The sequence below is a fragment of the Oreochromis aureus genome, linkage group 9, assembly GCF_013358895.1.
Source record: "Oreochromis aureus strain Israel breed Guangdong linkage group 9, ZZ_aureus, whole genome shotgun sequence".
Taxonomy (NCBI): Eukaryota; Metazoa; Chordata; class Actinopteri; order Cichliformes; family Cichlidae; genus Oreochromis; species Oreochromis aureus.
Window position 1 is genome coordinate 25,521,585 of NC_052950.1, and position 23,060 is coordinate 25,544,644.

General features: G+C 39.0%; 1 protein-coding gene across 1 annotated transcript in view; it reads left to right on the forward strand.

Annotated features, from left to right (window-relative positions):
- Window positions 1–12,380, forward strand: part of map3k15 (mitogen-activated protein kinase kinase kinase 15) — a 30,922-nt gene extending 18,542 nt beyond the window's left edge. Inside the window, exons 19-29 of the mRNA XM_031745029.2 lie at window positions 544–701; window positions 847–1,030; window positions 2,817–2,994; window positions 3,504–3,678; window positions 4,722–4,907; window positions 5,399–5,504; window positions 5,682–5,922; window positions 7,144–7,256; window positions 9,792–9,898; window positions 10,003–10,079; window positions 10,874–12,380. Coding sequence (XP_031600889.2) covers window positions 544–701; window positions 847–1,030; window positions 2,817–2,994; window positions 3,504–3,678; window positions 4,722–4,907; window positions 5,399–5,504; window positions 5,682–5,922; window positions 7,144–7,256; window positions 9,792–9,898; window positions 10,003–10,079; window positions 10,874–10,967 — 1,619 coding nt within the window. The 3' untranslated portion in view covers window positions 10,968–12,380. The remainder of the gene's footprint in view (window positions 1–543; window positions 702–846; window positions 1,031–2,816; window positions 2,995–3,503; window positions 3,679–4,721; window positions 4,908–5,398; window positions 5,505–5,681; window positions 5,923–7,143; window positions 7,257–9,791; window positions 9,899–10,002; window positions 10,080–10,873) is intronic.
- Window positions 12,381–23,060: the final 10,680 nt, after the last annotated feature.

Sequence of the window (23,060 nt, forward strand, 5' to 3'; positions counted from 1 at the left end):
GCCTCTATGGAAACAGAGAGACACACGAGTGCATGCGAATGTACTGACATACACATTTATTGGCCATCTGGCCTTCTCCAGCGGCCAGCAAGGTGTGTAATTAGATTAGCTAATCAAGCAGAGGCAGAAGGGTGTTTACCTTTCATTAGGAGCTGTCTGTGTGTGTGTTTCCTTATCTGTTTCTTCTCTGGAGCATCACTTGCTCTTGTCTCACTCTCCTTTTTTATAGCTCTTGCTGGCTCTCTATTTACATCAGCATTTGGAGCAAATGCCAGTCTGCTCAGAAATTCTGGGCAGACTGGGAGACAAAATAAAATTCTTCTGAAGTCTGTCTTTTATCTTTGCCTCAGATTGCACTTTATGTGCAAGGCCATGCAAAAAAAATGTCCAGTCAGGATATACACTGTTTAGAAAATATTAGCTAACAGAAGCAGCCTTTTGTTACTTCATAGTTTTGGTTTGCAAGTACAAAGGGATTTGTTGAAACTCTTGCATCGCTTTCTGTGTTGCAAATGCTTACACTATGTACTTCTCTACTTGAAGGTACCCTGCAGTACATGGCTCCAGAAATAATTGACAAGGGCCCTCGAGGCTATGGGGCACCAGCTGACATTTGGTCCCTGGGATGTACCATTATAGAAATGGCCACTGGGAAACCTCCATTTCATGAGCTGGGGGAACCACAGGCAGCCATGTTTAAGGTAGACACTGAGCTTATTTGTGTTAGTTTACCTATTTACTTATGAACCTTCGAATACTGAGTTTCCAGCCTTCAGAGGTCCAGTTATTTGCAAAACACATGTTTATTTTCTTTTAACACTAAATCTCTGTGGTCTTTCACTTCAGGTTGGCATGTTTAAAATTCACCCAGAGATTCCTGAGTCTTTGTCACAGGAGGCCAAGTCATTTATTCTACGTTGCTTTGAGCCCGACCCTCACAAGAGGGCCATCGCCTTGGACCTGCTCAGAGACACTTTTGTCAAGCACAACACCAAGGGAAAGAAGAGTAAGATCGCCTTCAAATCACCAGGTAAATACACACAGACATTGCTACAATGCCACAAAAATATCTAACATTTCCAAATGTGTGTTACTGCATGGTTTTTGTGATGCTCATGTAACTAGTAGTGCTATTTGATTAAAAAATACAGGTGAGAAACCATGTTTAGTAATATCCAGACTGGTTTTTCTTCCCTTTGTGTGAGGTTATAAAACCACATCAATTTCTCACTGTCACGGCTGAGCAGCCGGTGCGTTTCAGATGTGAACCCAAATGCAGACACAGGAGAACAGAACTTGAATTCAAACAAAGAGCGAGCCTTTATTTGGCTGATGGCGGGTGGAAACATGAAAACCAAGGAAACTATGAACAAACTACGATAGACTATGATACATGATGACTCGAATAACTGACTGTGATTAACTATGACATGGATAACAGACAACACAACACTGACAAAGAGAAACACGGGGCTTAAATACACCGAGGGATAACGAGGGGAATGAGACACAGAAGGAGAGCACAGCTGGGAGTAATCTGACATGACAAGACCAAGAGGAAGCAAAACTCAATACATTGACATAGGACACAGACTTTCAAAGTAAAACAGGAAACATCACAGACGCAGACTTGACTAGGGGATACAGTTGACGGGGGAGACAGCAACCATGGGACACAGAAACAGAGCCCAAAAGACTAGAAAAGATAAACGATGACAAAATCAAAATTCAGTAATGATACAAAACTCAAAACACTGGGTCACTGACCCAGGACCGTGACACTCCCACCCAATCAGTGAAGGTCACACTATGTCACAGAAAATGACATCATTGCATTTAAGCTTCCTTACCCTAACCCCCAACATTTGACCAATGTGCCACCATCATAGTGGATTTAAAAATAAAAAAAAACAATCATGTGATTAAAGCTTTAATTCAAGGGGTTTGACAAAAGCATTACTTTAACTGTTTAAGAATTACAGTCAATTATAGATAGTCCCTCATTCTCAGAGCTAAAAAAGTAATTGGACAGTTGACGGGGAGGCAGTTTCATGTCCAGGCTAGGACTGTTCCCTCATTATTTCATGACAAATTACACAAATAAAAGAGCTGGAGTTAAAGTGCTGAACTAGCATTTGGCAGTTTTTTACTGAGAATTTCAATATGAAGTCCAAAGAGAGTCCAAAGCATGTGAGGGAGACCATCATTAGCCTGTAAAATCAAAAGAAACCTGTCAAATTTGTATGTTTTTTCCTAATAAAGCCTAACTAACCAAGTCAAGACTGCTCTTGAGAAAATATGTGTGTTATTGCCAAATTCTACAATCAGGTGATGCTTTCGTGAATTAAAATACAGACGATGCAAGACGCAAACAACTGGTTACACATTTAAAAAACACAAGAACACCTGAGTAGACTTTGCAGAATTTTATAAACAAAAAAAGAGCCAGTACAGTTCTGGTAAAAAATGTTTTGACAGCTAAAACTAAGATTAACATTCAAGATTAACTTGAATGATAGGAAGAGAAATATGTAGACAAGGAGAGAAACAGCATTATCCAAAGCATATCTGGCAAACATCGCAGAGGCAGTGTTATGGTAGTAGGCATGTATCGCTGCCAGTGGAGCGGGGTCACTAGGTTTTATTGATGGTGTGATACAAGTAGCAGGATGAAATGCAATGGCGAATGGCCATAAAAAGTCATATAATAAAGTTGAGTATGGGTAAAGGACAAAATGTCCTTATGTGTGAGTGTATTAAGTTTTAATTGTCTTGAACATGTCTTATTCCTATTCTTCTTTTTATGTATTCTTCAGACTATATCCCTAACATCTCCCTGCCAGTGCAGGTGCAAGGCGAGGCCGCTGGCAGTAGCAGCAGTGAGCACGGCTCTGTGAGTCCCGACTGCGACGCGAAACACGACGTGTTCTTTGACAAGAGGAAAAGCTCTGGCTCCAAGAATCTGCTCAAACCTCCCAGTTCTAACTACCTGAGGTGTGTCCGAAAGCACATACTGAGATTTTGCATCAAACTGAGATCAGATGGCATTAAGAAAACTTTTTCCTTTTAAAATATTGTTTTACAAATTATTAGAGTAATGAAACAATGTGTTTCTGCAAAGAAATCCTGCTGCTGCTGCTAAAGCTCAGATCATGTGAAACGATGTAAATGAATGAGTGCGTCTGTGTGTGCAGATAGCAGGTGGCCTTATTGCACTCACACCGTCCTCTGCTGCCTTTTACAATACTAATTTAATGAGTCCTGATAATTTTACAAGCTTCAGCTGGCGGCTCTGCACACATCAGTGCAGCACCAATGTGCGCACATGCATGCACGTCACGCAGCGCTGACTCATGCTACTTCTGCACTTTCCTTTGCACACAGAGTAGCCAGGAGAGGCTTGTATCTGTAAATAAATTAAAGAGCACACTGTTGTAAATCATCTGTGCACTTCATGTCTTGTTTCTCAGGTAACTTTGTGTGTGTGTGTATGTGTGTTGCAGTGTGCCTGATGAGGGTTCAGTATCAGAGGACCGCTCTGTTCCCCCATCTCCTGAGGACAGGGACAGCGGTTTGTTCATGCTAAAGAAGGACAGCGAGAGACGGGCCATTCTGTACAAGGTCCTCAATGAAGACCAGGAAAAGGTCATCTCCAACCTCAGGGAAAATCACATGCAGGTGTGTGTGTGTCTACTTGTGTGGAGATATAAGTCTGGTTGCACAAGCACACTCGGGGGGACATATATTGTTGTGGAGAGAGAGGTCTGTTCACCTGGGCAAACATGATGACTCAGCTTTCCTGGAAGACCCAGTTTAACGTTTTGGTTATGAAAGTAATGGTTTTGTCTCCAGGAAACTCCAGGGGCAGATTTGGCGATTTTCAAAATCATGAGCCACATTTTACAGGCAACTTCTGCTAAACACAACCTGCTTTGGAGCAGTTTGTGTTCATAATTTAATGTTGGCTGGAAAGGCCACGCTTTCACTGATTCTTTTATTTACAGTACTGCATAATAGTGGTGTAGATGTTCTGCTGAAGGAATATATTTTATGTATATAACCTACAGAGCCATGCATACTAACACAAATTGCAGTTTTTATCTAGACATTTTTGCTACCTGCTCATCTGTTAACGCCTCTGGAGTAAACGGTGACCCGTTGATCCATTTTGTGCAGAAGAAAAGCCAAGTAATACATCAGATCAAGTGCACACAGAGCCCTAAGCAGAAAGCCGGGGTTAATGGGAAGAGTTGATAACCATCGTAATGAAATCTGGATCGTGGTACCTCAGCTGGGGTTTCAGGTTTTACCAAACCAAAGAAAGCCTGGCTATGTTAGACTTACTTCATATTATACCCCTATGATCTATTTTTGAACAATTTGCAACACAGATTGTCATTACTGTTTCACTACCATGAATCCAGTGGAGTCACAGGGAGCCTAATTGCAATCTAAAATAACTGTTGTTCCTGATACTTCCATTGGGGGGCGTAAGTGGTCTTTCAGAATACTAATATCCTTTCCTAGTGCTTGATAAAGAAATGTACTTTATTGCACAGGGTAAAACCCTAAAAGACAAAAATAAAAACTCACCCATGAACAAAAATCTACAGAATCACTATAATTTTTAAAATTTTTATAATAATCTTTACAATATGGGCTTGTAATGCTACAGTTGATCACTAGGCTTAAATTGCACACTCTGCTAAAACTGTGTGTAGGGTAGTGAGGATCTCCAGCTGTCCATCGATCACATCAAGCAGATCATCTGCATCCTTCGAGACTTCATCCATTCCCCGGAGCGGCGCGTCATGGCAGCCACCATCTCCAAGCTAAAGCTGGACCTCGACTTTGACTCCACCTCTATCAACCAGATTCAGCTGGTGCTGTTTGGCTTCCAGGACTCGGTCAGCACTAACCCAGACACACACACACACACACACACACACACACACACACACACACACACACACACACACGTGTGGTTTCATTCCAATGGTTTCATTAGAGAGCAATTTGGGGTTCAGTTTCTTGCCCAGGGATACTTTGGCATGCAGACTGCAGCAGCCAGGGATCAAATCACCACCCTTTGATTGGTAGATGATGAGCGCTATCTCCTGAGCTCCCCCAGAAAGAAGACTTCAGTTCAGTTTACTTTCTGTACGTTTCGACTCTGACAATAATGACAGTTTGTTTTTTAACTGGTGTCCTTAACCCCCAATTAAAAATGCCCTAAAAAGTATTTCCACGTTTTGAAGCATTAGACATCTTGCCAAAGCAATCCAATAAATGTGCAACCAGCTATAGTGAGTGTGGATTTTAAATCTTGTGAGTATTGGAAAAAAAAACCTACAAATAAAAGTGTCTATACTGTAAATATCTGTGTTGACCTTCTCAGGTAAACAAGGTCCTGAGAAATCACCACATTAAACCCCACTGGATGTTTGCCATGGATAACATCATCCGCCGAGCTGTGCAGGCTGCAATAACCATCCTAATACCAGGTGGGCATCTCTGGCAGCCGCAGCCTGTCATGAGCTTTTTACTCCATCTAGTGGACATTAACATCCATGCTATTTTACCTTTCTCATTTATGATAGTTTAAGTAGTAGAGTGCACGCAGAAAGCCAACAACATAACATCAATTACCTTGACCTATGACTTTTTTATTAATACAATAGAGCTGCAGACCCACTTTGGCCCGGCATCAGAGTGTGAGGGAGCAGAGAAGGAAGATGAGGTCGATGAGGAGGAAGCAGAGTTTGGACCCATTTTAGTGCAGCATGCTGACGAGACGGGGACAACGTCCGATCCCACACACTCTGCGGTCAGCACTGTGAACTCCTCCCACTCCCATGAACATCAACGGTCACATCATCATCTAGGCGCCCAGCTGGGCAGGCTCAAACACGAAACCAACAGGTACCCACTTAATTAAATGTTTTGTTTACCACGGTTAAAGTCAGGTGGAAACCTTCACAGGCTCATGTGGAATTTTTTCTCCAGGCATGCATGCACAGGTTTCCACTTGTAACTGAAGCAGGAAGCGGAAAACAAGGACAGAACGTGAGGTTCCAAGCATACCCACGTACACTGTCACTGTCACTTCAGGGCTGTTTATGATAGGTGGCTGACATACCCACAGGGGCATGAAATGGAGCAAATTTCTGCACAGTCCTTATTAAAATACACAAAACATTAAAAATAACAGCATGGTGCCAGTAATCACCTTAACCAGATGGTAATTACTGGCACCATGCTTCAGTAATACAGAGAGGGGTTTTCCTCAGCTCTTACATTTGCATTTCAAGTTGTTTTGTTTTTCCTTACTGGCTCACAAATGCGGTCATGTGAGTGGCATCTATCAAACATAATAATGTCTTCATTCATACCATCAAGAGACATGTGATCAGTGATTTCATCATAACCTTTTTTTAGCTTTTCCTTTACTGCTTTCAGCTATTAGTAACTTCATCTTAAGACACTTTAGTTCATTACCTTAGATTTAATCATATTTACTAATCTTTTTCAGCTGTTCATTCAGATTTTGGTCTATGTTCTCAGCATTTCTGCTTTGTTTTTGCCTCTCAAACACTCTCAAACAACACACCTGCAGCTGACTCACTGCAGACATTTGAATTTTTAATTGAGATAGCCTCGTGGAAACTTTATTAATAAGTACCACAGTGGAAATGGGACTGCAAAGAAGAGGCTGATATTCACGTTGACTTTGTAAAAACCGTCTGCATCTGCACTTTAGCCCTTTGACTGTACATGTCGATTTAGTCAGAATGTAAAAATCTACTTTTAGCTGCTTATTGCATATTTGATTTGGCAGGGTTTTTACACCAGACATAATCCCAAAGGCATTTATGTCTCCTCCTGAAATAGAACTGGGGATTTTTGCTTATTTGACAATTACGTAAGGCACTATAATGCAGTTCTTGTATTTGGCCGTTGTAGCTATAGCTCCTACCAATAACTGACATTAATGCGTGTGTCCAAATTAGTTCTACTATGGAATTTGAAAGCAGCAGGTTTAAGTAATAAAATAGTTGTCTAACACGTGTCCAAACATCTTTACATCGTGTATGCCAGGGGGAACTATAGAAACGACCTTAACAGATATTGTTGTTGTTGCAGGCTGCTGGATGAGCTGCTACAAAAGGAGAAGGAGTACCAGCAGGTCTTGAAAGCCACCCTGCAGCAGAGAACACATGATTTAGAGTTGGTCCGAGTCAGACACAGACCCCCAGGTAAACTGAATCACTCACACATTTCCATCCCTGCTAAGAAGAAGTGCCATGCTTAAATATGCTTAGCTTTTACAATTTGACTTCTAAACTGGTTCCACAAAAGACTTCTTTCTCCAGGGAAGACGTCTTGGAACATTTTGAAGGTACTTGCATGTTTAAGATGAGGCTAGATAATATAGATTTAAGTAAGATTTAATGTTATTTAATCTTTAATTGAATTTGTGGCTTTTTTTGCAATTTCTGAAAAAGACGTAATATGTAAGTATTGTAAATCAGAGACCACAGTCTATAAAATTAGATAAGTGACCCTGTATCCATATCCATAAGGAGCTGAATAAGGAAAAGAATACTGGATAACAATGTTAGGGTTGAGTTAGTTTGGGATTCAGTTGTGATAACACTATATGCAAAAAATAAATATGTTAATTATAAATGTATGATAGTATTCCAAAGATAATATTGTAAATAATTCAGCACTGCTGACATGTGCTTGACACTTAGTACGTTGTGTTTTTACATTAGAAATGTGGTTGCCACCCAGAATAAAAAGGAATGTAAACCAGTTATGTAGGTACTACAACTGCCAGCGTGAGGCTTCTAGTGCCAAACAAATTAATGCCAGATAGCCAAGAGCAATAAACTCTACCAGCATCTAAACAAAGTTCAGTCATGGGAATATTTCTGGGCTGAATGGAATAGATAAGGTAGTGGATGACCTCACAGTCTGCAGGAAATGCTGAACAAGACTAGAGCCTTTGTGAGAGTGAAGGCCTCAGGCCAGAGCCATAAAATGTGATTTCCATGGGTCAGGGTGCAGATGGAGATGGGTGTGGGAGTGATCCTGTGTTGCTTGGCGTAGCGATTCCAAAATCCAATGTTTACATAGGAGTACAGAGGAAAAATGATAAAAATTGTCATTGTCCAAATAGTTATGGATCTACCTGTATTAAGTCCAAGTTATTGTTCAATTCATGCTTAAAAAATGTTTGTTCTAAACCTACAATGTTTGGAAACCTGTTGCTCTCAGTGGTAATGCTTATGGTATTTTTTTGTGGAAATCTGAAAACCAAGAATTCCTCAAATCCTGTTTGAGTTTTGAATTAAATCGTCTGCAGATGGGATCAGAAATTGTAACTGAAAGTTAGTTACTCTATACTCCACCAGCATAAACAGTTGCACATTTCTATATTTCTATTAGTAAGTTAATGTTAAAGGGCTTATGTTCAGAACTGCATGATCATGATACAAAAACACTTTTTTCTTCTTCTGTTATAAAAAAAGAGGAAGTAGGGGGAAGTAGATTGTACAGCTTAATCTAACAGGAAGGTTTTAAATCTAAACAAATGCCTCTCCCTTGACTCTTTCTCAAAGACATTATAGCATCCTTACCCAAGACTTTATTCTTTAGTGCAATTAATCTCCAATCCAGCTGGTTTATAACCCTCCTGAGAGCCATCCATCCATTCGCTTCCGCTTATCCTTTTCAGGGTCGCGGGGGGCGCTGGAGCCTATCCCAGCTGTCATAGGGCGAGAGGCGGGGTACACCCTGGACAGGTCGCCAGTCTGTCGCAGGGCTAACACACAGGGACAGACAACCATTCGCGCTCACATTCACTCCCGCATTCACACCTGTGCTTCTGAGATCAGACGAGATCGGGCTTGCTCAGGGTGGTATGGCCGTAAGCTCCTCCTGAGAGCCTAATGGAAATTTGAAAGTGCACTCTCTCACACACTCTAATTTCTTTAGAGTGCTGCACCTAATGATAATGATAGGTTTCAATTTTATGTCCTCTACTGATGATCCATATATTGTGAGAAAAAACTTCTTCCACTTACACAGATACACAGTTGGAGCAGAACTTTAAGTGGTAATGTGTATATATTTCAGATTATCCTGTGAATTTAAGATAGAGTCGTACATTAATCAGTGGTTTGAGTTTGGCTCTTTGCCAGGGACTTTTTCTCGTTGCTGCTCTTTTTAAAAGCCAGACATTATTTTGAAGTGCTTGTCTAGTTTAGTATACATCTCTTTAAAGTTGCACGTCAGACTGTAATTAGCTTATGCAGCTAGTTTGACATGTATAGGTGCCAAAGTGATGATCCGACATTCTTGTGGTGTCGTCATGGAGAAGGGATCTTTAACCCTGTCATGCATGAATTATGACAGCCTCAATCAGGATTTATTTCTTAAGTATTTTTATTCATCTTTAGGCATAAAAAGAATAAAGTACTTAAGAAAAAAATCCTGATTGAGGCTGTCATAATTCATGCATGACAGGGTTAAATAACAATAATTACAATGAAACACATCATACATGTATAGTAACATCAAACGACCAGTGGGTGGCAGGGTATGGAGTGACACATCAGCGTCCAATGTAGTGTTTTATGTGCAAGTATATCATCAACACTGACACAAATATAAGAAAACAGCCTTTGAATAGCTGCTCACTGTAGTGACCACTATGCGTGAAAGGGTTAATAGTGAAAATCAACATGTAGTTTGACCAAAGTGTTCAATGTCTGCCGTTTCAGACATTTCACCTCCATCCATCCACCACATCCCAGCAGACCATGAGCCAGACAAGCAGCTCACCGACTGGCTGAAAGAGCAGGGCGCAGACCCCGTCACCATAGACAAGGTTGAGTATCTTTATATTGGCCATTAGTGTGCAGCTTACCATTCTAGTGCACCGTGGCAGTGAAGTGTCAATTTAAAGTAAGACTGTTTCTGTTTTTGTCCTAGTTTGTGCTTGAGGAATATACACTGACGGACATTCTTCGTGACGTTACCAAAGAGGACCTCCGGTGCCTACATCTACGGTATCTGCACATAAGTTATATAAAGCTACTCCTGCAGTCTGAGAAATAAACAAATTTCATAAAAGTTACACATTTCGTTCCAAGTACATGAAGAGTAAATCTTCATCATTGCCTCCTTGACGTTTACCTTTTATAGGTCACTGACTTTCCAAACTCCTCTAATGTTCCAGAAATCATTAGAATGGTTAAATCACACCATTTTTCTTCCACAAGTTTTTATGGTATCTCACTGTATGAATAGCCTGTTCTGAAGGGGTCTGATTTTACCGTTTCTTATTTATAACTGCAAAAGTCTTTTAGAAACTAGGGATGCCGCTGACCTCGGTTATCTCCTGTTACAGAGTAATAGGTCAGAGTTAAATAAAGTCAGACTTTTGCAAACATACAACAAAAGTTTGTTTTGCAGCTATAAAACACTTCAGAACTGTTGACCCTTTGCCATTAGCTCCTCCCATGTCCTACTGCATACCAACATAATAGATCAGCATTTTGACTCAGGTTCATGTTAGTAAAACAGCAACATTTTAACCAAAAGGAATGACAGATTGTGCTTTGTGACAAAGCCTTGCTGCATTATTTCATATGCTCTTGCAGGATTTCCCACACAAGACTGCTGTATTGATGTGTTTGATAAGACTTTATCATCCTTTTTTTTGTACCTCAAAGGACATAAGCGATAAGAGAGTTAACCTTACTGCCTTTTTTACTGCCTTTTTCAAGTCATACTTTTAGCTAATAATTAAAAAGCACATGTAGCTGTGATGTGGTGTAACAACATCTATACTTCCTTTCAGGGGCGGAGTCCTCTGCCGGATCTGGCGAGCCATCCAGCGGCACAGAGAGCGAGACAGGCTGGCGAACGACAAGCGCTCAGAAAACAATGCATGATGGAGTCGAATTCTGTTGTGGGAAAAAACACGCACATGTTCACACATTACCATGATCTCTCCTTTTCTCTGCCTCTACAGTGCCTTTTTTTAATGTTGTTTTTGTGTTGTATGGACAGGACTCACTGAATCCATGTAGAGTCCGACTTGACCAGACCAAAGTGCTTTAGTGCAGGCACTACTGTGTGTACATTTGTCTTTGTGCTTGATATTTATGAAACATGCTCCCCTAATGTTTCTTCAGAGCATTGATTCTCAAGATTTTTTTTAAATGTTCACCTTCAGGAGTGCCACCATTTTTGTATTTAAACAAGCACTACAGCCCTGAACGTTTTAGGGACTTTTCAGAAGTCACATGTGACCTCTTTAACTTGACTGCTCCTTAGTACAAGCATGTCAGGTGGCGTCAACGGGTGTCATGTTTACTGCATTCACCTTCAGCCAAGCTCCAAATATGCAAATGTTTCTGGAGTTTGTTTCTGAAATTGTGCAAAATACAAGAATGACAATAGCTTTAATTTCACATTGTGTCTTTGGCCATCCTAATGTCAAGGCTCTGTTTCTTCCAGAAGGACATGGCTTGAGAACCACTGCTTTAGGATATGAAAATCTGCTGTATATTGGTACAGTCAGCTGTGCTGTCTATGACGAAAAGAGTCCGCAGCATTAAATGAATTTATGTATCTGCTGTTTTGCACTCTGCATCTTTTAGACTTGCATTCTTCTAAGCAAACTGTCCTGCTTACCTTAAAATGTTGTGAGTCTCTGAATATACATTTCAGCCTAAAGCCTTAAATTAAACATAATGTAGCATGCACACATATCACTGCTGCTGATCACTGCCTTTAGATTTGTATGCATGTTATTTATTAGTCGTAACTACTCTCTTCTATTCTCTATCTGTGTTTAATTCATTTTTTATTCCAACTGTCATATTATATGTTCTTTACAATTCCAATAAACCTGGAAAAAGCAAAATTGTTGGCTGATTTGCTTCAGCATCACCTCTTGGTTTTCAGGTATTTGTGTGAGGAAGAAATGAGTCAGGTCATTTTCCGCCAAGTCATTAATGTTTGAATTGTCTGGCCGTTTCATTTTAAATGTTTTAAAAGAGTGTTTAGGCCCACGAGGGAAAACTACACCACTATGCAGGCAGTTTACACAAGACTCTTCTTTGGCAGTGTGCATGTTTCTGCTTACTCTGCATGCCTTTCATCTTTTCACCTGCCTGAAACCTGTTTACCGGCCCACAGATGACCTTTTACCTACTTTGATTTGTTTGAAACTATTTTTTTGGGATTGTGTCACCTTACTCGCTGCATACTGTAAACCTATCTTTTAATGTACATTCTCTAAGTAAATTCTGATCTGTTTAGTTAAATATAAACCAAGGGTTGCCTGCTTTCCTAATCTATAAGAGTTAGCTTCCACATTATTGTATTTTGATGAATAGATCTGAAGAATTATATTGGTATTGACATGTATGATTTATTTTGTAGTTCAAAAACCCCATAACAGTGAGAAGAAAGAGAAAAGTGCAAAGGGAGGAAGAATGGAGAGAGAGAGAGTTAAATAATTATTAATGATTAGATGCAGTAAAATCACACGGGAAATGAAAAAGGCTGAGAAAAGAAATGCTCAATGCATTCTGAAAAGCCCCCAGGCTTACTTGTGGTAAGCCAGCAGTCTCAAGGTGAAGTGCACTGTTAGGATTTTATGGCACTATGACATCTTTAAGATATAATGGGGCCTGAGATATTTGAGACCCTTTACATGAGGAGAATGATTTTCAATTTTATATTTAACAGTCAGCCAATTAAGAGCTAATATAGGAGCAATATGGCTTCTTCTTCATCCTAATATAAAGAAATAACCAAAAGTATTCCAAATGTAGCAAAAACAATAGTCAGTGCAATATTTGTCTACAAATCCCAAGTATATAGTATGTACAGAAGGATGTGCAAGTTCTCACCGTGTGTGAGCTATGCCATGCTATGTCAGGGCTAGCTTAGCTTAATAAAACACCAAAATGTAAGATCCTAATGCACGGTATCATTAACAGGTTATGAAAATGGGTCAGTTGAAATCAAAAGCCATTAATTTGACCATCAAATATTTGAGTTCAGCCTCTTAGGCATGTTCTGTGCGCATCCAGATAGCTAATGATGAGTATTTCCTTACTCTTTCTATCACTATTCGGGCATTCATTGGTTTGTGCAACCTAAATATGCCAGTATAGAGTCTTAGTGCAATTTCCCAAGACGTATGAAGGAGAACATTTTACAGAAGCCGTCTAGACTGTAAAACTGCTGCTGCTGCTGTGTTAGTACATTAAAGGTGATTTTTAAACACATTAATACAAGGCTAGCCTCGCGTTGACTTTGTCTACAAACATTAAAAACCAACTAGAAGGCTAACACCAGGGAAGTCCCAGCCAGCTGTCGAGGCACTAGTTTTTAAACAGGGAATGCCCATATTCAAATCAGGTCAGGTTTTTTTTACTTTCATCAACCCACTCCTGGAACTTTTTGTTCAAATGTAGTGCAACAGCAAAACTAACATGCAAATGTTAAGCAAGTCTATGTTCACCACCTTTAGCTTTACTGTTGGGTTTTTTAGCTTGTTAGATTATGAAAATTCAATCATTTCCAGTAAACACCAAATTATATTAGTAGGCTTGCAGATCTAGTATTCATGAAGTGAACCTTTGTTGACATCGTCCTTTATGCATTTATACAGCAAATGACATGCTAAAAAAAAACATTTGCATATTTTATATTATGTTTTATAACTTACATTTTATAATCATTATATTTGTAGCACTGATGAGATGTTTTGAGTTTGTATGGTTGCAACCTTGGTTAAATAAAGACTTTCTGGTTAAATGATAATAATAGGGTCACCAAAATAAGATTCATTTTCAGGAGACCACAAATTTACTAGAAATTGAATCTTGATCCATTTAATTGTCACTGAAATATTTCCAAAGTGGTGGACCAACCAGCCAAATGACCAGCCTTCCTATCCAAATTAAACAGCTGCTTTGTTTTCCATTAGCCTGTCCTACAGACAGTGCATGAATTCTTTGTCAATGACTATTAATTATGCACTGCTACAAATCATTTTGCCAACTAATAAAACAGTGTATTTTTGAAATTTAGACAAACCGACCCTCACATGTGCATGGGTTCATAACATTGTCTTGCCAGTTAAAGAGGTCATATTTAAATAACTGAATTGGCATAAAAACAGTGATAAAGGTGGAATAGGAAATAATCTTTTCACCCTAGCTAAGCTTTTTGTCTTTCACTTATATAGAGTCCATTACCTTAAAGCTGCAATTAAAATATGTATCATTATTTCTAGTAGGTACTGGAAAATAGATCAGTCTTGTTAATTATTTGGAGCAAAGCACAACATGCTCGCATTTACCAACCCAACAGGTTTCTCATACCAAATACATTCCACACGTACACGGAAAAAGTAGATTTGTTTTGGCACTTGCTTTCAATACAGAACAACTGACAGGTATTTTATTCAAGGAAGTTGACTGAATGGATCAGTATTTGTTCTTGTTTTCTAACTATTTGGGGTCTCCAAAAAGATCCTGCTTCAAATACCATATGTACCAAGTCTAAACATGTAGCTCCATCAGCTGTGGTTACCCCTTGAGAAATTAGACAAATACATACAAATCTAATAACCAAATTAGAATTTTAGCAGGTTGGAAAGAACCTGGAAACACTGGATTTGTTTTTATTTTCACTGTGGTCAACTATCAGAGGTGTTTTTTTCCATATTGATGCATGGTCTTGGTGCCAACAGGGTGCATGTGACTTAATCATGGCAAACCAATGCCATGTCCAACATCTTATCGAGAGGTAAATGTTAGTGCATAAATGTTAATGACAGGATGTTGGCATGTTTATCACTGAGTCCCTTTGACCATTAGTATCTTGAGTACCTGTTTCTGGAATTCTAGGAATCTGTTTGTTGCTCTCGAGCTATTAAAGTTCACATGACTTTTCACATCAAATCCTCAACTTCCCTAATTTCTGAGCTATCTGAGCTACTTACCTTTGTCTGTCCCTTTTCTTCTTCCACACTTTGCCTTGGGGACCTAAATATTCATGCTATCCCTATCACAATTGCCCCTTTGCTGCAGAATTATTGCCACTGTTAGGCTACTTCAACATCACTAAGCATGCTAAAACCCCAATGATCTCAGAGGTGACACGCTGGAGTGTTTCTTTGGTATAACTCCTTTGGATCGTCACTGTGTTCACCTTGCCCATCTCTAACTGTAATATCTCCTATCTCCTATCCCCTCTGTAATCTCCCGTCACCCTGCACATGCAGTGTCGCAAGCATAAAATCTCATACAGGAACATCAAGCCTGTTATCGCGTCAGACCTAGCTGACAACACTGAACCTGCTTGACTCCTGACCACAGACCACACAGTGGATGGCTTAGCTGTGTGTTACTATAATGTCTTGGCTCACTGCTTTGACCCACCACAGATACTCTTTCCTAACATAAAACTGGTTATTTTTGCACCCTTGAAGCTCCTCACCACACTCCCCTACCCTGACGCCCCTGTCCTTTATTTCAAGTTTCTGGACTTTTACCTGGCTCAATCCACCAGCGGCTATTACAACATCCCACCTCCCTCACACTCCCATTCTATCCTCACAATTGCTCCATTCCTGCCTCAGTCCTGCCTTTACTTCTGCTCTTCACTGGATGGTGTTAATATTACTGAGTTGGTTATCAAAGCTACTTCATCAAATCATCCATCACGATGGGCTGGGTTATAACTGTTAAGATAATCATACACACTTATATCACAGCACAAAACCTCCAATCAGCTCTGTCATATGTCACTTGTCAACTGCCTGGAAGATATCAAAATCTGGATGTCAACCAATTTTTTTAAAAATTGAACAACAATACAAAATATAAAAACATAAAAGTCATTATCATGCCCTAACGTGGATTAATCCTTCGTCTCACCATCTCTGTAGGTTGTCCTGGGTTTCATCCTAGCGTATCAATCTAATTAAATCTCTAATTGTGTCTTCTACCACTTCAACATCTCCAGACTCTGCCCTTAATCCAGTAGCTGAAAGCCCCATTCATGCTTTTATGATCACTTTCTGGTTTACTGCAATGGTGTGCTGTTTGGTCTGCCTAACATATGTTCAGAACTCAGCTGTCAGAATTCTTACCTGAACTGTCCAGGCAACACATCATTTTCACCCTCATGCATATCCACTGCCACCCAGTCAACTCCCATATTTCCTATAAAATCATTCTGCTCACCTACAAGTTCCTACATACTCATACTCCAATGTCTATTGCACATTCTCCTTCTACACCCCATCTCAGACTCTCATGTGTTCCTCAGTTAAAAGTCTAGTCCCATGTAACTTATCATGTGTCCTTTGTTGCTTAAAGCTGGGCATACACTGTGTGATTTTTGGCCCATTTTGAAACGATTTTTCACTTGTGCAATCTTGTGTCATGCATCGTGTAGTATACATGGGGTAATGAGAAGCGACTGAAACCTGACGACCAGCTCCCGATCAGCAATCATATGGTCACAAGAAAATCAAACCTGTTTGAAATCCTGATCGGCCCTCATGAGGATATTGCACTGTTGAAGCAGTGCCACGAGCCGATTTAATGCAAACTCTCACACTGCGCATGCGCAAACACAGAACTGGAGGGGGAAAAAGACGGAGCAGCATGGCAGTGCAGCGTGTGTGTGCAGTTGTGCATGAACGCACAGTGTGAGCACTCAGGTCACATCAGATATCGGACCGTATAGTGTGAGAACATGCATTGTGACCTACGAACTTCTAACCCCTACGATTCAGTCGTACAGTTTGAGCAGGAGCTGAAAAAATCGCACAGTTTATGCCCAGCTTAAATCTGAAACACCAGTTTCTCTGAAATCTACAATCCAGGGTCAAACCAGATTCATACTGTAGCTCGCTACGGTCTCAGAGTTAACATACAGATTTTCAGTTTGAGATACTGTCCATTATTTTGTGATTTCTGCAGTTTTAAAAATATAAACATCAAATAACAGCTTAGTCCGCTCAGTCAGCAACAGGAAAAATAATTTAATAAACATACAAACAATGCTTTTTAATGCAGTCTGCCTCAAAAACAGAAATAGTAACAAAAATCCACGTTTGAATATATGCAGCAAGTAACTGATATGCTTATGTAAACAGTAAAAATAAAATACACATATTTTCATACCTTCCAAAACAAAAAGATTATTGCTGTCTCTTGCTCAGAAGCAGCAACTACTCTTTTTCTGCTTAGGCTTGTGTACTCCTTGCAAAACTTTATTTATAAATAATTAATGAACTGGTTGATGTTGGTAATTTTTAACAAAATATCTGTTAACCCAATTTTCATTCTTTTGTGGTGGAATGGACTTCTCATTAATGCCAACCACATTGAATCTGCATTGATTTTTGCAACTTACAGTCTTTTGCTCTTTTGGTAATTCTTTTGCATTCTTTAACATTAACTTTGTGTTTTTTGCAGCTAAAATGAATACTGTGTAATAATACTTTGGTCTTATGTGTGTGATAACATCAGCTCACTGAAATCTTACCTTACATTTTTCTAGGCTATTGAGATGGCAGAGATATCCCTCTGTCTTCTCTTTGCCAATAACTCTCTCAGTTTCCACAATATGAAGTCATATAATGCCTGAATACATGTAGTTATTGAGTAAGAAATAGTTTTGTGAAGGCTTATCCTATTTCAGTTGATGTCTATATCACAGTCCTCTTTGTCCTCACATCTGTATGTCAAAAGTGAAATATGAAGTCAAAGCAATTGCAGTTGGAGATTATGACAACACGACTTGGACACTGGAGCCAGTTCTAAGAATGACATTGTAACACTACCACTGCTGTGCTCATTTCTGAAAGGCAAATAAGATATATGGTATAAAATTACTCTCTTTGCTTATTGTTTTTGTGATCTTTTGAGCCTCTTAAGGTTACTTGTTTATAAATGACTGAGTATAACAGGAATGAGAGAAAGGAGTGTCACAATGTCATGCTAGCATAAGATATTTGTGGAGATTTTTCCCAGTTTTTAGCTATTCAGTTTGTTTGAAACCATTAAAATTACATCACATTTAACAGTTAAACTTTTGTGCGGTACTCACATTTCCTTTTTTTTTTGTTACATGTATAAAGCACTTAAAAAAGAGCAACCTGTCATCTTGATCTGGCCTCAGCCCTCAGATATTGTTATTATAATATAAAAAACTTTGTTTAATTTGTTTAGCTAAAACATGTACAAAACACATTTTGAGAATAAGTGCTATATAGGCATGCTATTTGTAGCAAGGATAGATTACCGTAAATCCCGGACTACAGAGCGCACCTGATTAAAAGCCGCATGCTCTAATTGTAGAAAGAAAATCAGTTTTGTGCTTGTACAGGCCGCACCGGATTTTACTTGTAATTTGAGATATTTACACAGAAATATTACATGTGAGGATTTTCAACGTTTAATTTAATCCGTAAGGTAACATAAACATGGTAACATAAACGTTATGGTAACATACAAAAATACATATTGCAAATGCTTTTTTTTCCCTCGAACAGCGCCTGTAACACGGCTACCTTTAAGTATACATACGTATCGGTAACACACAAATTACGTTGCTTGTGGTTTTTTTACGGAACAGTGCACAAACAACATTACAACGTCTCTTAACAACCGGTAAAAATATATACCGTATATATACTACTTATCAATTTTATTGGTCTACTGTTACCAGGCAAAATGTTTTTGGCCGCATGAAAAAAAAAATGCATTAGCCGCACGTCCGTATAAGCCGCAGTGTTCACAGTGTCGGAAAAAAGTAGCGACTTATGACCCGAAAACTACGGTAATTCATTTTTGTGCAGATGTTCAGATACTGTTCTTCTTCCTGGGAAGTTAGCCATTCTTTCTCATTCCTTGTTGAACTTTCCTGTTGCTGCACAGATAGAAAAAAATCACAATTACATTTTTATCTTTAGGTCCTTGTTCAGCATACAATGTCATTGTTCAAGAAGCAATTAAAATGTGTTTTGTTTTTGTAGACTTGTGGTATTACAGTGATTTGTATTTCTGAAAATCTATATTTTCATTGACTGTGAATATGTTTGAATGAAAAGTCCCAATACAAAGAAAAATCTCCTCCTTTTGGTTTCTTCCTTTAGGGATCACCACAGTGGATCATCTGCCTTCATCTCACCATATCCTTAATACCATCTGATTCATACCAAACCTTTTCATGCCCTCCTTCAGTACATCAAGACCCTTCTCTAAGGTCTATCCCTCCTCTGCACATGTCCAAACCATCTCAGCCTTGCCTCTCAAACTTTATCCTCAATCTGCTCGACCTGAACTCTCAAGCTGATTTTCTCATTTCTAATCCTGTCCATTCTGGTCTCTACTTCTACTCCTTGCAGCATCATTGTTATTCCTGCCTCCTTCTCATTCACACATCTGTATTTTGTCTTCTTTCAACTGACTTTTCATTCCCCTTCTCTTCAATGCATACCTTCGCTTCTCTTGCTCCCTAGTCTCCCCACATCACATTTCCACAGTCATTTGCGATGACTATAATGTCATGGCTGCTTTGATTGTCTGCTAGAGCTCACTTCCACTACTTCAAATCACAGAACTAATCATCTGAATTCTGTTTTGCTCTTTGATGTTTTTATTCAAATTATCTGACAAGTATTTAGGGATGCTATGTGTTACAGGCCACTCAAGAGGTTTGTGCATTTTGCATGTGTGTATGTGTGTGTGTGCGTGTGTGTGTGTGTGTCCACATTACCACAAGCGTTCAACAAGTTTGTGCATCTTGCGAGGTTTAGGATCCACACATATGTACCGGTGTCTCCACTTAAGTACACTTGAGGAAAACCGGACAGAACATAAAATTGTTAACATTACAATTTCATTTGTAAGGGTGAAAGATTGAAATTTGAAACACTTGGGAATAAGGTCATCTTGAAAGGAAACCAAGGACATGGAAGGGAAATGATATAAGGAACTCTAGTTCAGCATCAAAGCCAGAAAAGCACAAAAGAGGAGTTTTATCTTACACGGCTTCAATGTTACACTGTTCGGTAATACCCTGCTTCCAGCAAAGCTCCACCTTTTGTCTATGTCTCAGAATAATGTTCACAGCACGGGGTTTGGTGTATGATGTACAGCAGCTCCGTTGCCCTGTACAAACATAAACATGCGCACATGGGTTGAAAGGTCATCTTATATTTGAATCAACATGTGTTGTTGCACATGCTCTGTTTGGACAAAATAGTAGTATATTACACGTGATAGGAGGTTCTTTATGACCTTTGCAATCAGTATTAGACTAGCAAAGATAGGACACAAAAAAATTCTGCAACCAGAAAGCCCAAACTGGGTGATAATAAAGTACAAATGGAGCATTTTTAGAGTCAAAATTGCACAAAAAATTGCTTTTGTTAGTAAATGTCTAACTTTAAGATCTCATAACACCCATAAAGACTTTGTTATGGACATCTGTGATATTGAATGAACTCAGTGGAGTATTTTGTCTGGTGTTCTGGCAACTGTGAGTATATTCACTTTTCTTTTAGCTCTGTTTGACTCTTCTCAGCTAGTAGCTGACAATGTCAGTCTGCTCTTTTTTGTTTGTCATTTTTTGTGCTTGTTTGCACCAAATCTGGTGAATTGCATTAATTTTTCGAGTAATAGTGCAAGTTCATGTGCATCTAGTAGTGCAATTTCTTACCTTACATCTTATTTGTCATATGTTATTATCATGTAATGGCCATGGTGACTGACCAAGATTAGTTAGAATAGTTTGTTATTTATGAGCAGTAACACTGATAACAACAAAGGTACAGCAATTATATACTCCAAACGTGCAACAAGCATTAACAACACAAAATAAATATCACATCATATCAAAAGCTACCTAATGACATAAGAAAACAACCACAAAACTAGTGCACAATTTCAGCAGTCTGACCAACCAAAGAGGATATGAACCAAAGGTCTGTGGGGCTGTCACCACAAGCAGTGTCTTTCATGTTATATACATCTATTGCATCCATATATTAATTTAGATTTAAACAAATAGTTTCTCAAGGCATTCTGCTGAGTTAAATCAGGATAATAGAATTTACATAGCTTACCAAGCTGGGAAAAAAACATTAGTCTTATCATTATAATATAAGAATGTTTCAAAACATTGCTTACCTGCACCTTGGCATAAATGTTTTCTTGTCATGATGATGGCCAGGCAACAAAGTCCCAGCATAAGATTACAAAGTAGCGTCATTTTTAACGCAGGAAGTTGTTGGTCTTGTTGAAGTCCGGGAATGTGTGTGAAGCTGCCACAAGTATTATTTAGAATACTCAGAGGATTTAGAGGGAGGGCTTAGAATCACCTTTTTATGTGTTATTCAGTCACATTATTACACAAGGACAATATTTAACACGGCATAAATGCGGGACATTCTATTTATCTGTAAACTCAGCAGGTTAAATTTCACTGAAACTTCCCCCAAAGAAGTTTAATCTTTATGCATATACAATTACAGTTATTTGGATTTGCTTTTGTTAAAGTCCAGGAATAGGTGTGAAGATTGAGCTTTAGTAAGTATTGTTCAGGAAAGAAAACTTAGGAGATTTGGAGGGAGGGCTTAGAATGAGCTTTTTGTGTGTTATTCAGTCACCTATTACTTAAGGACAATATTTAACAGTGCATAAATGTTGATCATTTTGTTATGGGTGAACTTCCTCATAAAATTTTGATTTCCCTTAGTATTCCCCTTGGTGCATGTACAAGTATATTTGCTTCCTTCACACAGACTGACGCAACCTTTGAGCTTTGTCGACACAGCAAATAATTTCAGATTAAGATCAAAGCGCATTTTCTCAGCCTTGGCACCTGATGTAATTTCTAAACCCCTGAAACCTTGGAGGTCTAGATTAAAGCTCTAGAGTAGAAATTCTGCCATGAAAAACTCTTTGCCCCTTTTCTGATGTCTTATTTTTGTACATATTTCTCACACTCACATGTTTTACAGTTAGGTCCATAAATATTTGGACATAGGCAACTTTTTCCAGTTTGGTTCTCTACATAACCACAATTAATTTTAAATGAAACAACTCAGATGCAGTTGAAGTACACATTTTAGCTTTAATTCAGCAGACTGAACAAAAAGGAAAGGAACTAAAGCATTTTTACACAATCCCTCTATTTCAAGGGCACAAGAGTAATTGGATAAATTAAATACCTGAAATTAATGTTCATTTCTAATACTTGGTTTAAAACCCTTTGATGGCAATAACAGCCTGAAGTCTTGAACTCGTGGACATCACCATATGGTGGTTTTCCTCCTTTTTGATGCTCTGCCAGGCCTTTACTGCAGCTTATGAGTGGCATGCACCTTACAGTGAACCGTCTGTATTTAATTTCACAAAATCTTCTCTTTATGGTTGACTTGGATAGCAATATGCCTACCTCCTGAAGAGTGTGGTTCACTTGGTTGGCTGTTGTGAAGGGGTTTCTCTTCACCATGGAAATGATTTTGCGATCATCCACCACTGACTTCTTCCATGGATGTCCAGGTCTTTTTGCATTGCTGAGTTCACCATTGCTTTCTTTCTTACTCAAGATGTACCAACCTGTAGATTTCACCACGCCTACTATTGTAGCAATTTCTCTGAGAGATTTTTTTTTCCGTTTTCGCAACTTAAGCATGGCTTGTTTTACCTGAATGTAGAGCTCCTCTGACTGCTGTTGTCTGTTCACAGCAAAATCTTCCACATGCAAGCACCACACCTCAAATCCACTCCAGGCCTTTTACCTTCCTAATTGATAATGACATAATAATAATAATAATAATAATAATGATTAACTTTATTTATAAAGCACACCAAAAAACCAAGGGTATACCAAGGTGATTGACAAAATACGACAGGAAAAGGGAGATGGGAGAGGGAAAAGAGAAAGAGAAAGGACCCAGCACGTATTAAATATAAAACCATGACAATCATAAT